This window comes from Simochromis diagramma, unplaced genomic scaffold (assembly GCF_900408965.1).
Source record: "Simochromis diagramma unplaced genomic scaffold, fSimDia1.1 OVJJ01000293.1, whole genome shotgun sequence".
NCBI lineage: Eukaryota > Metazoa > Chordata > Actinopteri > Cichliformes > Cichlidae > Simochromis > Simochromis diagramma.
Genome location: NW_024386801.1, coordinates 6,918,673 through 6,934,091, shown reverse-complemented (window position 1 = coordinate 6,934,091; position 15,419 = coordinate 6,918,673). Strand labels below are relative to the sequence as shown.

The window sequence follows — 15,419 nt, the reverse complement described above, 5'->3', positions numbered from 1 at the left end:
GAAAACATGATCAGTCCAGCATGTGTGTAACATTAACAGACTGTTAATTTCACAGGATAACCAATTCTTTTTTTTATTAAAGTGTTTTTTCTCTCAAGAAAAAGCCCAATTTTTAAGCTGAAAGTATAGAAAGTATTTTACCCTAGTGAATAATATGGTCTGCTTTCCTGTAGATATCTGAAGCGGTTCAAGGTGATGAAAATTAAAGTGCTGCGGAGCTGGTGTAGACAAATCCTGAAGGGCCTCCACTTTCTTCACACTCGGGCTCCTCCAATCATCCACAGAGACCTTAAATGTGACAACATTTTCATCACAGGCCCCACAGGGTCTGTCAAGATTGGAGACCTGGGACTGGCCACTCTCAAACGCGCATCCTTTGCCAAAAGTGTTATAGGTACGAATCCAGTGGGTTTTCTGTTTTCTGTCCTGCAATGGGACAGTACTTTTTCTGGGGCCATGATAACATGTTTTATGGAAAATTATGGTGTGTAGATAAGAGATTGTTTTTCTGACGATGTGGTTCAAAAACAGACCACAGCGTTTCAGCTGTCTCTCAAACCACAGCTCAAAAGGAGGCCAAATACTGTGGTAATCTTAGGAAGATAACCACAAGGTTTTCTCTCTCTCTGCACTCATACAGTAACTAATCAAGTTTGGTCTTTGTACAGAGTATTTCTGTTCTATGTTTCTCCACAAAGAGAGAGTTTTTTTTTTTCCAGGCATCTACTGAATGTAAGTAGCGCCTAACATTTCTACTACTGTTAAATATTAATATTATGGTAGTTGTCGTGCCTTCTTGCAGGCTAACCTGGCCATGGCAAAAGGTATGGCCTTTGCTCCTGTCTTAGACTGGTCTTTGTTCTGTGGTTTGGAAATATGTGGTCTGTTTGCCAGTTTTACCAATGATGTTTAACATCTCTTTCTATGGGTTTGCCTCAACAGGTTTTTTATTTTTATTTTTATTTTTTTGGTGTTTGTCTCTTGATGTTTTTGAAAATATTTGCAGGACTGCAGAATCTTTTTGCTCCATCTTTGTGTCCAGGGAGCTCTCCCCACTTTCTCTCTGTCAGCATTTTGCAGTTTTGTTTTTTTTTGTTTTGTTTTGTTTTCTTTCTTTTCTTTTTCTTTTCCCTTTCACAGTCTTGGGTATGCTTTTAAAATGTAGGCTCTAGCCTCAGCTGTGCCCCATTCTGCTGTTTGGAATGAATAGGGTACTGCTGTTCATTGAGTAAGTATGATCTTTTATGGGCCTGGTAAGTCTGACAGTGTGCTGTCATACGCATCAATATCAGAAAAATACATTCAAATAACCAAATGAGTTTTTCTGTGTAAGACCTGAGATTGAATATAAAATAATCTACTAATATAAAAAGGCTTATGTGCACGGACACACTGTTGAGCACTGTTACTAGCTATGGGATCTGCTTCTCTCAGCCTTGACCATAACACTTTCTTCCTGCAGGGGAGGATGAAATGGTAAGTCAGACATCGAAAGGTGGGTGTACTATAAAAGGGAATGTTATTGTGGCTGTAAGGTAAGGTCTTGACAAAAGTTATTTCCATAGCTAGTCCTGTTTACATTACAGGGTCAATTGGCATTACTGTGAACAAATTCCACTTCGGCATGGGTATTATTCCTGAGTGGTTCATTTTAGAGGTAATATTTGAATGGTGCAATGTTATTTATTCAGGCTAACCAGTGTGTCCTGCACATTGGTTATCTCAGCTACACGTGTATATCCCATCATGTTAAGGTCTTACACAGACAAACACGTGCCTTCTTCTCAACAGTCTAACTGAGCCCAGCTTCTCCCTCCTTTTTTGTTTTCTCTCTTTTTTGCTTTCCTCCCCCTTTTTTCTTTTTTCTTTTTCCTCTTTCTTCCAACTTTCATCTCACAGGTTCTACTCCAGGGGATTTCAACAGGCTGGTCAATCTTCTCATCCTCCTCTTCCTCAACCCCTCATGGGTTAGAGGAGCAGAGGAGCAATGGGTTGTGAGAAGCCCACTCAATCAGTAAGGGAGTTCTGAATAGTTGTTTTGATTTAAGGTACCCCTGAGTTCATGGCGCCTGAGATGTATGAGGAGAAGTACGACGAGTCAGTGGATGTGTATGCCTTTGGAATGTGCATGCTGGAGATGGCCACCTCAGAGTACCCTTACTCAGAGTGCCAGAATGCTGCACAGATCTACCGCAGAGTTACCAGCGTAAGTCGTCTTTTCAACCCTCCAGTCACCCCTCTGCCCTGCGTTCACCTCTTCCTGTGTGCCAAGAAGGCTAATGTCCACTTCTGGAATCATTTCATGTTCCTGCTGACATGTCTTTAGTTTGCATTACTTTTATTTCTTCTGCTCTGATAATACTATTTATCTTCTTATTCTGTTTGAAGAACCTACAAGTTTAAAAAGAACAGAAGCTATTAATCCTAATAATCCTCCCTTGTCTTCCTTCTTTCCTGTATGTTAATTAAGCCATTAGAGTTGACTAATATAACACTAAACAAGTTCAGACCTGCTGTTTTCTGAATAACCAGCATGAGTCTTGTATGATCCCAGAGGGGCAGTGACTGTAAAAGGAAAAACACATTTTGTTTATTCATACGGATCATACTAATAGATGGCAATCCGCAGTCACCTATGGTTCATTTTCATGCAATCACTGGACACTTGGAGATAAAGCAGTTGAACTCACTCTGAGAGTGCTAGCTATAAAATTTCTTTTGAAGTCTATAGCAATACCTTCAGTTTATCATTAACCACAAAATAAAAATGGTCTTTCCACTCCATTGAACAGAGCATGTTCTTTGACATTTACCCCTGTGCTACGCTGAGTCATTGGAGTTATAAAAGCTTTTAAGGATGTAGTGTCACATGCTCTGGCTGTATTGTTAACTGCAGGAAAAATTGACTTTTTTTTTTTTCTTTTTTCTTTCTTTTTTTTCTGGCTTTTAACTCAACTGCTCAGTTCAGTCTTAAATTTTCCGGCACTTTCATTTGTCATGGCTTCAATTCATCGCCTCTCACCAGCCGTCCATTACTTTCTTATGCACCGTTTCTTCCAACCACTTATATTTCCCCTTCCACTCAAAAGTGCATCTTGGTCAGTACCCCCTATTTTTGATGTTTGACCTTTTCTGAACATAGTAAAGTATCTGCATGTTCATGCTCTTCTTTAAAAAGGAAAAAGGTTTCTCTGAGCTCAGCTAAATTCAGAGCTTAAAGGCAAGTGAGTCTGCAGGCTAGCAGTATGACATTAGAAATATTTTAAAAGCTATTGCTTGCCCAGCAGGCATCTTGCACCAGTGTTGAGATTGTACACCTACGTTGCATATAATACTAAGTTTATTGTTTTTAAGGCACAAATGGAATGTGGGAAGTATAACTTGTAAAACTTAAATTTATCAATGAGGAAGGATTGGATGACATTTAAAGAATTTTTTTTTTTTTTTTTAATAAATTTTGAAATGGGAAAAAAGAAAACAAAAGACGCATTATTAAAAGCTGTTGTTGAAAATTCCAAACGGGGTTCTTTTAACTTTCCAGGCAGAAAGAATTTTTTTTCTCTTCACATTATTTGTCAAAAGTGAAAGGGGAAGTTGGGTTAAGATGTTTGTCACTTCAAATGCCAACTGTTTTTGGTAGTGATATCAGGTCTCTGAGCTGAAAAACACAACAAGGTATGGGGCATTATCCAGTATAAGAAAAGATGTGGTGAAGACAATCATTCTCATTCAGAGTTCTGTGTTTCCTTTAGGGGGTGAAGCCAGGCAGCTTTGACAAGGTGGCCATTCCTGAAGTGAAGGAGATCATCGAGGGATGTATTCGTCAGAACAAGGATGAGAGGTCTCTTACTGAGCAAGTTCAGGGTGGTCTGCCTCGCTACAAAAATGTCTTTTTGCTCACTGCTTGTTTCATTTGCCTAGGTACTCGATCAAGGACTTGCTGAACCATGCCTTCTTCCAGGAGGATACAGGCGTGCGTGTGGAGCTGGCAGAAGAGGAGGATGGAGAGATGCAAGCTATTAAGCTGTGGTTGAGAATTGAGGATGTAAAAAAGCTCAAGGGGAAGTACAAAGACAGCGAAGCCATTGAGTTTTCTTTTGACCTCATCAAAGATGTTCCAGAGGATGTGGCTCAGGAAATGGTGAATTGAGCTTTAATGTTCTAGGCAGACTAATTGTGTTGGTGCATGACAAACAATATGTTTGTTTGTTTGTTTGCAGTTTTTAAACGTTTACTGATGAACCTTTTGTCGCATTTTTGTTATAGGTTGACTCTGGTTATGTGTGTGAAGGTGACCACAAGACCATTGCGAAAGCCATAAAAGACAGAGTTTCTCTAATCAATCTTAAGAGGGCTCAGCGGAAGCAGGTATGATCGTTGCCCATCTACTGTTATGGTCACTGTTTCCGTGCATGATTTTGTTAGATTTTTTTTTTTTTTTTTTTTTAATCTCAGCCACATGATCTAGGTGATATGCTTTAGTGTTTTCAAGGTGGGGTTCTTCTGGGTGATTTTATGTGTTCTCTCCTGTCTTTAAAGGTCAGAGAAGATCAGGAGAAGAGAAGGCTTGAAGAAGAACAGCAATCACAGCCCCCACAGCAAACAGGCCAACAGTCTGGCATAGAGGCGACTCAGTCACAGCCCGTTTCACAGCATGCATCTTACATGCCTCCACAGCCTAACCAACAAAGCTCACAGATGTCTGTCCAACCAGCAGCTCAACAGGGCCTTCAGACGTCTAACTACAACACTCAATCGCAGGGCGTTTCTTATGTTCCCCAGTCAACTGGGCAAATCCCAGTACAGAATCAGAGCTTAGCTGCTGTTCAGCCAGAGTCCGAAGAGCCCGAGAGTGACCAGCAGCTGCAGCACACTGGAGGTGGTATGTATCAAAGTAAAAACACTTAACACTTCAGTGTATTGAAAATAAATATTGAGTATAAAAACTGAGTCAAGCAATCCCCCCCCAAAAAAAACACACAAACAAACAAAAACAAAACATGGAAGTTGCTGGTTTGTGTTTGTTTTTCGTTTACATTAAAATAAAAGAGGAATAATAACCAGTTTGGTTTTAGTTAGTACCCCACTTGCGCTCCTGCGTCCTCATGACTCCATGCAGTCACACCTTGTTGCACCAGTCCCCTGCTGCAGAGCCTATACATAACCATAATTTCACAAGCATACCTAGCAATGATTTTTTTTTCAGGAGCTCAGAATAGTATTGTATTTCCCCTGTGCATGCACTACGTATACTAGTTGTTGTACTTAAGTTAATTTATTAAAACATATTCTGAATCTGTTGTTTAAGGGGAAATGGCTAAAACATTGTTACTTTAAATAATTCTACAATCTTGAGTCTTCATAAATTAACCTTTTTGTCCCTTTTTCACAGCTTGGGACATGGGAGATAGACTATCAGGTTCCTCTGTTGTTACTGAGGCTCAGCCCTCTCAGTCTGGAGTATCCTACAGCTCTTCCACTACTCAGACACAGAGTGATCAAATGCAGCAACAGCAGCTGGCAGTGGTGAGACATTAGTGCATAATAATGTGTGTTGTGGGTGATTTTGTTTTGGAATATTGTCTGTATTTTAAACCAAATGTTTAAGTTGCAGATTGGGGTTCTATTTATTGATTATCTATTTTTCCCATATCCCAAATGGCCCTTTTTGTTGTTGTTGTTGTTGCCCTCACCACTGCTGAATGTACTTTTCCCCGTTACATGTAGACAGCTGTCACATGGCCTACCTGCAGTGTGTCTAGAATTCACATGCATGTGTTCATGATACAGTTTAGGGTCCTAGGCTTTTCTAATTTTTAGAACATGTGCTTTTATCTGTTGCAGGGTGGTCAGTCTGAAGTTGTTCCTGTTCCAAATGCCAACCAGACCGTCCCAGTGACACCTGCACAGGTATATATCTATTAGTGTATGTCTAAATGTCTTTGAAGAGTAACTTCACACTACATGAAAACTTTTGCTTCACTGACATCCTCCATAAAAGCAAAGCTTGTGTTAATATCAGGTTCTGCATAACACCCTGGATACACTTCAGTATCACACCTGCAAATCTGAACTTCAACCTGTCAGAGTCAGCAAAAACAAGATACTCACTCACATTGTGTGAAGTTAAACTTTAAAGCCTATATTCTTCGGTTGGGTGGCTGCGAAAGCAGAGCTGAGAGTTTCCTGGCCTGATCTTTTTTTTTTTTTTTCCTTTAGGTCTCTTTTCTTTTATCGGGTTTTCTACTCTTACACTTTGCTATGCTTTGTTTCTTATAGTATGGAGTTTACTACCAATCATCGCTCCCCCCTCAGGTAGATGAATACAATACACCCACAGTATTTCAGACAACTTGTTGTAGAAAACAAAATGCACTTATTATCAGTACTGGTCTGTACGCCAGGCTCTGGTAGGGTTGATGTAGCGGGTTTTTAGAGAAAAAATAATGTGAAATAATAGACCTTTAACATGTCTGCAAAACTCACTTTAGAGTTGACTTTGATTAATCCACACCTCAGTGGTGGCAAATAATACACCTGATTCAACTAACCTGATTCATACAGCTATGTTACTTAGCAGGTAAGTACAAGTCACTCAGCAAAAGAGCCCAAAGGAAATCTCTGAAAGGTTTAGATTGTAGAGAAACCAGACTTTCAGGAAGTTGCCTTAATGCCAGTCTGATGGTATTAGCTTTTATCTCAACCTACCTTTTTAAATCCTGTTTCTTACCCTGTATCATTATGTGATCTGTTCATTTAGATTCCCTCCCAACAATCGACAATGGCCCCATCTTCTCACCCGCAGCAGCAGTCAGAGAGCACCAGTGCTCCACAGAGCTCTCTACAATCACAGGCACAGACAGGAGCTCAGCATTTACAGGTGATTTTTCTCCTCCCTTGCTGCTCTTTAACATGCAGCAGCTCACTTATTTTAAGACGCATTCTAACATGTCCTGTTTTGCTTCACCAAACTATAGTATAAATGTGATTCTGTCCATTTTTTATGTCTTTTTCTTTATTTTTTTCTTGTTCCTTTTCTTTCTTCTCTCTGAATGCTCTAATTACCACAACTGCCCCCCATTTCTTCTCCTTTGCATGTTTCTTATTTTGCATGACTCTTAGTCTTGGGCCAATGATCCAAGTACTCCTATCCTGTCTCCACCACTCAACGCAGAGCACCTATACTTCCTCTATCAGGCCTCATGCCTTTCTGTTGTGCAGGTACTCTGACTTGTGTATGCTGATGTTTCTTGGTCAGGCGTGAACCATTTGGTTCAGACCTGGTTCCTGTTCCTTTAAATGTTCTGTGTCCATTTTCTTTTTTTTAAAAGTATTTATTTTTGTTGTTGCTGTAAATTCATGTAGTTTCTGTCATAGTATCAGTTAACATTACCTTAAGTAGGGTGTTGCTTAATGATGCATGAAACTAAATAGTTTATTTTGAGCACCTGATGGCTCTTTTTTGCTTCTCATCTGTAAACTCTCTCCATACTCTTTCACGTGATTCTTGAATAGGTGGTAGAAGAGAGAGAGAGAAAAGAAAATGGCCATAAACAGTGTATTTTGCGACACCATGAAACAAACAATGGAGTGTAATATGAAATGATAGATGTTTTCATATCGTCATCTGATATTTTTCTTCATATCACACAGCCCTAGCTGTAAGTGGGATTAAACATAATTAATATCCATATAAACACAGCAGTGACAGAGGGCTACATTCAGATAGGAGCTGAAATAAAAGCTCCATATCACAGCAGTATTTACACTCCACCTGAAAGCTAAAAAATGGAGTCTCTTGCAACTGCCAGTTGCATGTTTCACCAGATTAAAGAGCTCCATCTAGTGGATGATATGATTTAAATTAGTGTACAGTTAATGCTGTGTAACCCCTTCAAAATTGTATTGTGCCAAACAGCACTAGAACCTGCTTTTGAGGTGAAGTGTTTGACTTCTTAATGTTTCCTGTGTGTCAGGCTCCTGTGAGTGTTCCTCAGTCCACACCAGTGGAGCAGCCAGTGGGATCTTCTTCCCTAGCACCACCGTCTGTAGATAGGTAAGATGCAAGTTATTTTTTAAAAGTCTGGTTTTCTCAGCACTGCGCAGCTTGTAAAACCTTCCTTTTGTGGATTTGTGTGTTTTAGCTGTCCATCAGATGCAGCTTCGGGTCTTAGTGATGGCAATGATGGTTCTACATCAGGAGGCCGCCATGAGGGCCGCTCCCTGAAGCGGCAACAGCGGCGATCTGTACGCAGTCGCTCTCGCCACGAGAAGACGGCAAAGGCCAAGCTAAATGTTCTTAGTGTAAGAATTTTAACTAATGAGAATGTTTATATTCTTTTTTTAAGCTCTTAGTCACTGAACAGTTTTAATATAAGTAAATGTTTCACAGATCTCTAATATGGGAGACAGAGTAGCAGAGTGCCAGCTGGAAACGCACAACAGGAAGATGGTGACCTTCAGATTTGATCTTGATGGAGATAATCCAGAAGAAATTGCCCAGATTATGGTAGTAGTGCTTCTTTAGTTGTCACTCAAAAGATATTCACATAGTTTATTCAGAGCTATTGATCTTTTCCGTTTTCTCTTCCAGGTTGAAAGTGAGTTCATCTTGGAGACTGAGCGAGAATCATTCATTGACCATATCCGTGAGGTCATAGAAATGGCTGATGAGAAAGGAGAGCGCATGAAGGACAGCTTTCCTCAGGTATTTATTCACTACACGTCTCCTGTTAGGTGAATAACTATGACTGCCTGCGAACCCTCACTATGATTCTTTCTCTTTGCAGATGAGCGACCTTCAACAACAACCTGAGTTGTCTGTTCCCATGCTACCAGGTAAGCAAACGTGTCAGAAATATAGCTTTGTTCAATTCTTTTTCTTTCTTTTTTTTGTTTTTGTTTTTTTGTTTTTGACTTTACACTCATATTTGGACCCCCCCCAAGGTATTTCCCCCAGCACTACAGCCCAGGTGGTGCATTCAGCAGGACGTAGGTTCATCGTCAGCCCAGTGCCAGAGTCTCGACTCAGAGAGCAGTTCTTTGGAGGCGCTTCAACCAATACCTCAGTTGGAGAAGAGCCTGTTACAGGTGAAAGGAGTTTATTTATCTATTTGTAGCTTTCGATTTAAATGTCTTTTTTGTTTACAATTCATCCTCTCTAATTTTTTTACAGCTCCTTTGGTGTCATTGGGCCTGTCTCTCTCTGCTCCATCAGCAACTCTCCAGCAGGCCTTTAATGAAGTAAAGCAGACTCGTATTCAGAAAGGCAAAACATTTGATGCCTCTGCTGCTGAGCAAGAATCAGTCACTCCCCACTCCGAGGCTGTCCCAAGCTCTAACAATATCACGACTTCTGTCGAGTCTGTAGCTTCCACCACTACTCCCACATTTCCTTCTCTGAAGTCTGGTGCAGCATCCTCGCCACCTTCGTCAGCTTCACCTGGGAGGGTTTCCCCTACACCAGTGTCTGTGCCACCCCAAACTGCTGGGAGTGACTGCAGTCCACCACCTCAGTCCTCCCATGAAACGACCCCTTCACAGTATCCAATAGCTGTTAACGTCCCTCCTTCCTCTGTTTCTCCTCCATCTACACAGCCCTCTGTCCCTGCTGTAATTGGATCTCAGCTGGGCAATAGTTCTATCTCCTCTGGCTCATCCAGTACTACTGGAAGTGTTCCAGCACCAGAGCAGCAGCCATTTAATAGTGCTGTTGCATGTTCTCAGCCGGTGAATTCATCCAACCATGCACCACAGAACACAGCCACCCAGCCCCCACTCCCCACCAACCAAAGCCAAGCCCAGCAGCAGCCAGTGGAGTCAGAAGGGGCTGAGATTCAGACAAAGACCGCTGGCAGAGATGACATCCATGCCCTTGAGCAGAAGCTTCGGTCTCTTTTTAAAGACCAGAGCTCTGCCTCCCAAGCACTGGATTCCAGTCAGAATGCAGGGACCTCCTCTCCTCCCACTGGGACTTCTTCCCCTCCACCCGGACCTGCCCCTGTGCCCCCTCCTAATCTTCCCCTCACCTCTGGGGCACAAAGTGTTCTGGGCCCGACAACCACTCCAGGGCAGATTGTAACTGTGGCAGGACATGCCCAGACTCCTCCAACGAAGCCCAGAGCACAGGTTAATGAATAATGCACCATCCTAAAATAAATCACTCACTGTTTTATTCTGATGATGTGTCATAACAACTATGTTTTAATTTTCCATGCTGGCTCAGACTTTACCTGGGGGTTTTGACCAAATTTCTACAGCTTCGTCTGATGTGCCCCCATTTCCTGGACCAAATCAGGTTAGGGCTATATTGTCTCTGCAATGATTCCTGTGCCATTAGCTCTGTTGGTTTATTTATTTATTTTTTTTAAACTAGCATAGGATGCTGATGTACTACTTAACGTGTTCCTTATATCTTTTATGCAACCACAGCAACCCCTAGATAATTTGGATGCCCAGTTGAGAAGAGCTCTAAGTCCAGAGACGGTTCAGGAAGGCAATGGTGTCATTGTAGGACGTTTCCAAGTAAGTTTTAGTTCCAGCTTAAATTAATGTGCCTAATTCATTCTTAGAAGCTTAAATCCCGTAAAACATCAAGCTCAGTTTATTAAAATGATCTCTTCCTTCATACTTAGGTCTCTATTGCTCCTGATGGTGCAACCAGCAGTGCTCAAGATCCATCCAGTGTCGTTTCATCCTCTTCCCAGACGCCGTCCTCAACGTCCTCTTCTTCTTCTTCCACCTCTTCCTCTCCCTCCAGTCCAGAAAATACCTTTCACCGATCATCTCCTCTGCCTAAAGGACTCACTGAAGTTAATGCTGTCGATGGGGGCTCTTCTGTTTCTGAGAGTCAGCCCACCACTATTGGGCGTTTCACAGTGTCCACGAGCACCAGTGCGACATCTGAGCCAACCGCTGCCACTGGCTCTAAAGTGGGACGATTTTCAGTCACAGGTGTGCAGCAGGTTCACAAAAAGTGTGAAATTAAGTAATAAATTATTTAACTACTGATGTTAATAATCCGTTATTTTAATCACACCAATTGATAGAGATTAACCTATTATAACACAGTAATGACCTTTTATTTTTCATGTATTTCTTTATTTTTAACCCAGTGACCCCTGGTCCAGCAGCTAGCTCCAGTCCAACACATGACTGCAGCGTGCAGAATGGACCATCATCCTCAACTTCTGATTCTCATGTCACACATCCACATTATAGTAGTGGGAATGATGATGACTCGGAGACTGATGATGAAGCCTTGCAAAAAGAAATCAGTCGTCTGAGGGAGAAGTATGTTACATATTTGTTGTCCTGTCTTATGTAAACTTTGCTTCACAGCTCAGGGGAAATTTGGCTTTAATTTTCTGTCTCTCCTCAGACACATGATGGAAATTCAGGCCTTGCAGGCTCGTCAGAAAGAGGAGATAGAGGGCCTGTTCACTCGCATGGGAAAAACTCCTCCTCCTTCTGTGCTCTCCCCTGCTGTGGCCATGCCTGGAGGACGACGAAGGCTAAAAAGCAAAAGTCACAAATCTGCTCGCAGTAGTGGACAGCCCAGCCCTGTACACTCGGGTAATATGATACACAATCTGTTTCTTGTTATGCGTCCTTTGTTTTTTCTTTTTTTGAGTATGTCAGTGTTCTCTTGTTTAAATATTGATTGTAATCTGTATTGTGATCTTCAGCTCAGAGCCAAGGTTCAGAGTCCCCTCCAAAGCAAAGTTCAGCCTCAGTAACAGAGACCTCAGAAATTGCAGCAGAGTCTGTAACACGGTCACAGCTCACATCCTCTCCATCCATGCCAAGCCTCAGCAATTGCTCCACAGGTATGTGCAACTCCAGCTTTTAACGGTCAGCTGCTTCATTTGAATTTTATGATGTAAACTGAATTTTCTAGTGCACATCTGATGCATCTTGTCTATATATTTAGGATCAAGTGGGATCAGCTCCACAAATGGTTCAGGACATTTGCAGGCTGAGTGTTCTACCCTGTCCCAGGCCACTGGAGCCCCTCCTGCTGGCTCTAACACCCAGAAGGGTAAGGGGACCTTCACTGACGACCTGCACCAACTGGTGGATAACTGGGCCAGGGATGCCATCAGCCAATCCCAGGGGAAGAGAGGCCCTAAAACTGGAGCACAGGGAGGGTTGGGACTTGATGTAAGCATTTGGTATTCTTTGAATGTTTAAAAAAAAGTCAATGTATTTCATGACTGTGTTTTAATGTTTACTTTTTTTAGTACTAATCGTGCATATTGAACAATAACAATTTTTCTTTAACAATGCAGATCATCCCTCCAGCCAACATTGGCCGTAAATACTCAGCTCCAGGCTATCTCGGCCCACCACATTCCAACACCACGTCCACTCACCTCCCCAACTCAACCAATCCCTCTGCTTCTTTGGGTCCTCGCAAAGGCTCCCTGGGTCCAGTTGCCCAGGGGTACGGATATACTTCAGTCTCGTACAGTGCTCCTCAGTGGGCAGGACCCACACCAACATGCCAGATGGTTAACCCGGGACAGCCACTAACACAGTACCAGCCATCTACAGCAACTCCAGTGTCTCTGCACCAAGGTTACCAAGTGGGAACTACATCAGCCCCCCAGAAATCAGTCAACCCTGGAGGGTCCAACCTGAGGCCTACGTAACCCAGTCTGAGCCCTGATTGAGGCTGAGATGAAGGGCCACACAGGGCAGAGGGGACCAGACAGTTGTAGACTGAGATCACAGCCTCTCTTTGTGGCTTACTGGCTAACTGGCTTGGTATTGTGCATTTTATTTTTAACTTTTATCATTGTGTATTTTTTTTTCTTTAATAGCTGACCTGTGTGGTTCAAGTCCTCTCAGGCAGAACAAAGTCTGTCTGGCAATTGGAGGGAAAGTGCAATACACACCCACAGCACAAAAAGTCTCACACTTATCCTGCCATTAGCTGTGGAAACGAGCTGTGACGTATTGGCCCAAAGGCACAACGAACAGCAGCCAAAGATGTTGCTGGAGAGCCGACCTTTGAAGGGGAGAAGTTGGTGAGGGATTGTGGTTCATATCCTTATTTGGCTGGACTTTAAGCTGAGCTGGGACTTAAGATTGTTCCAGTAGTCCACCACAGAAATCTGTGTGCACACAGACAGACTATACATCGAACTGGTTGGGATTGGTTTGGAGGGTAGGTTAAGTTGTCTGTTAAGGAGGAGGAGAGAATGTGAGTCTACAGAGAGTGGGATAGTTGGTTTGTCCCTGATGGATAATTACTGTGAATGATGCTTAGGAGAAGAAAGACTTGGAAAGTTAGGAGTGTGATGGAGGGTAGCAGTATGAATACATCCCAATAAAAATGCAATAATAGCATAATCGACAAACTGCCCCTTGTAACTGTGGCCTTAATCTAAAAGAAACACATTGGCTTTGTACATAGACATTTCTTCACTGGGTTATGATTCTATGTTAAACATATTTATGTCTCTGTGAAAGTCTGGTGTCGTGTGACTCGAGTTGTCTATCATACTGACTTATTCATGCGAGTAGATCTGCGAGATAATAACACGTGGTCCTGATGTTGACCACCATTCAGAGAATTGAAGAGGTGATGCTGCTGTAGATCACAATCTGAGTATTAGGTGTTAGCAGGGTGACCCCCCCCTCCTCTTTTTTTTTTTTTTTTTTTTGGTAAGGGACACATTAAACCACTTCACTTAGTGCTTAGCTGTGAGATATGTGCAGTTCATAATCTGCTTATCATATCATACAAAGTAAGAGTTTTGTCAGGATAGTATTTGAGGAGGTTTTCATACTCTTGAGGGGAGCGAGACCATCTGATCCATTTTTCTTTTCTTAGATGGTGCACAGTACATGTATAAACAGCTTGTTACTGAACTCATACGTCCCAAAATATTTTTACCCATAACATCTAGCTGTGGCCTCTGAAATCACAAGTGTCTGGGGTTCTCTCTTTCTGTGGTCTGTTTTTTGTATGCGTATATTTAATAAACAACAACGTTCTTTATGGACTTGTATTCAGCCATCAGATTTTGATGTTGTTTCACTGTAATTATTATTAAAGGTTGTTAAACAACATGTAAAGGAATATTAAAAAAAAGTGCAATTGCAGGGTTGTTATTGGTATCATACTCACCATGCAGGAATAATCCTGCAGTTTATTAAGCTTGTCTCTTTATGACTGCCCTGCCCCCCTCCTTTTTTTGGCTTTTTCTTTCTTTTTTTCTTATTGTAAATATAATTGTGAGGTAAATGCTTTCAGTTTGCTCTCACTAGAGTATGCTCGTTGTGACCCATTCTAAATGCACATGCACTCTAACCTGTAAACATGAGGAACACTTTAGTGCCTTGCATCCTCACTAATGAGAAGTTCCAGATCCATCCAGTCCTGTAGCTGTGACTGTATTACAGAAAACCAGTTTACTAAACCAGTATACAGTTTAAACACCACCAGACGCAGCCAGCTCAGAGCATGCAAAACTGAGGTAGGTGCCGCACGCAGGACAAAGAGCACACTGAGTAAAGTGGACAGTTTCTTTCCTCTCTACAGTTACCTTTGTGTTGGTTGTTCGATCAGCTGTGTATTTGTATTTGGCACACGTGTACGCGGGTTTGGATGGTATTTGTTTTTCCAGATTTATCATTAAACCTTTTCATAGAAGAACTTGTTTGGGCAGTGAGCGAGCTGCGCAAAGGTTTAAAATTCTGTCGCGCTAACCCGACTTCTATCTCACCACCTCACGAGTGCCATGCTGTCATCGTGATTTTTGGGTTTTTTGCCTGCTTGTAGATTGAATGAATAGTTGAACTTCTCTAGAGAAAAAAATAAGTTACTGCAATGCAGAATATGCAATGTTCAAAGTTTTGTAGGGACTGAGGGGTATTGGACACATTTGCATGCTGATGAGGGTTGTTACGGATTTCAATGTTTTTGATATTGGATTATTTGTTTTGTTTTTTTATTATTTGCCTTTTTGAGTGTTGATCTGCTCAATTGCTATTCATTAATATCACAGGCACAACTTCAGTATGAGACTATCAGTGTATGAGTTCTGCATGCCGACTTTACTGGTGTTTAATCTTACAAATGGCAGCCAGTGCACCACTGTACAGCACAAGCTCCCCACAAGAAGTTAACATCCATATGCTACTCTGCTATATCAGTAATTATCACAGATCTCTACAGTACTGTTTGAGCCTACTGACACGCAGTTATACTCTTATTTCTGATCCCCCCTTACTGACTTCCTGTGATCCAGTGTCTGTTTTGTGTATGTTTTTCACATTGTACAAAACTTAAAAAAAAATAAAAGAAATCAGGTAAAAGGCACGTTTATGTGTGTTTGTCAAAAATTAGATCATGGTTAGTTTTTGTTATGTTTGATGATTTTGTTTTGTTTTTAAACAAAGTCTTAATT

General features: G+C 41.7%; 1 protein-coding gene across 5 annotated transcripts in view; it reads left to right on the top strand.

The window, feature by feature from the left end:
* The window catches only part of LOC120729646 (serine/threonine-protein kinase WNK1-like), a 28,734-nt gene extending 13,403 nt beyond the window's left edge, over positions 1-15,331 (top strand). For 3 of the 5 annotated variants that reach the window (XM_040025397.1, XM_040025395.1, XM_040025396.1), the window contains 25 exons: positions 174-394; positions 2,049-2,206; positions 3,753-3,841; positions 3,922-4,141; positions 4,267-4,368; positions 4,540-4,882; positions 5,393-5,526; positions 5,845-5,910; positions 6,280-6,315; positions 6,761-6,880; positions 7,977-8,056; positions 8,145-8,304; positions 8,393-8,509; positions 8,594-8,707; positions 8,790-8,838; positions 8,947-9,090; positions 9,176-10,128; positions 10,226-10,297; positions 10,432-10,524; positions 10,635-10,953; positions 11,115-11,292; positions 11,381-11,574; positions 11,688-11,828; positions 11,933-12,162; positions 12,291-15,331. In XM_040025397.1, the coding sequence (XP_039881331.1) occupies positions 174-394; positions 2,049-2,206; positions 3,753-3,841; positions 3,922-4,141; positions 4,267-4,368; positions 4,540-4,882; positions 5,393-5,526; positions 5,845-5,910; positions 6,280-6,315; positions 6,761-6,880; positions 7,977-8,056; positions 8,145-8,304; positions 8,393-8,509; positions 8,594-8,707; positions 8,790-8,838; positions 8,947-9,090; positions 9,176-10,128; positions 10,226-10,297; positions 10,432-10,524; positions 10,635-10,953; positions 11,115-11,292; positions 11,381-11,574; positions 11,688-11,828; positions 11,933-12,162; positions 12,291-12,653 (4,696 nt within the window). In that variant the 3' untranslated portion in view covers positions 12,654-15,331. The remainder of the gene's footprint in view (positions 1-173; positions 395-2,048; positions 2,207-3,752; positions 3,842-3,921; positions 4,142-4,266; positions 4,369-4,539; positions 4,883-5,392; positions 5,527-5,844; positions 5,911-6,279; positions 6,316-6,760; positions 6,881-7,976; positions 8,057-8,144; positions 8,305-8,392; positions 8,510-8,593; positions 8,708-8,789; positions 8,839-8,946; positions 9,091-9,175; positions 10,129-10,225; positions 10,298-10,431; positions 10,525-10,634; positions 10,954-11,114; positions 11,293-11,380; positions 11,575-11,687; positions 11,829-11,932; positions 12,163-12,290) is intronic. The other 2 variants (XM_040025398.1, XM_040025399.1) reach the window with 2 other exon arrangements.
* Positions 15,332-15,419: the final 88 nt, after the last annotated feature.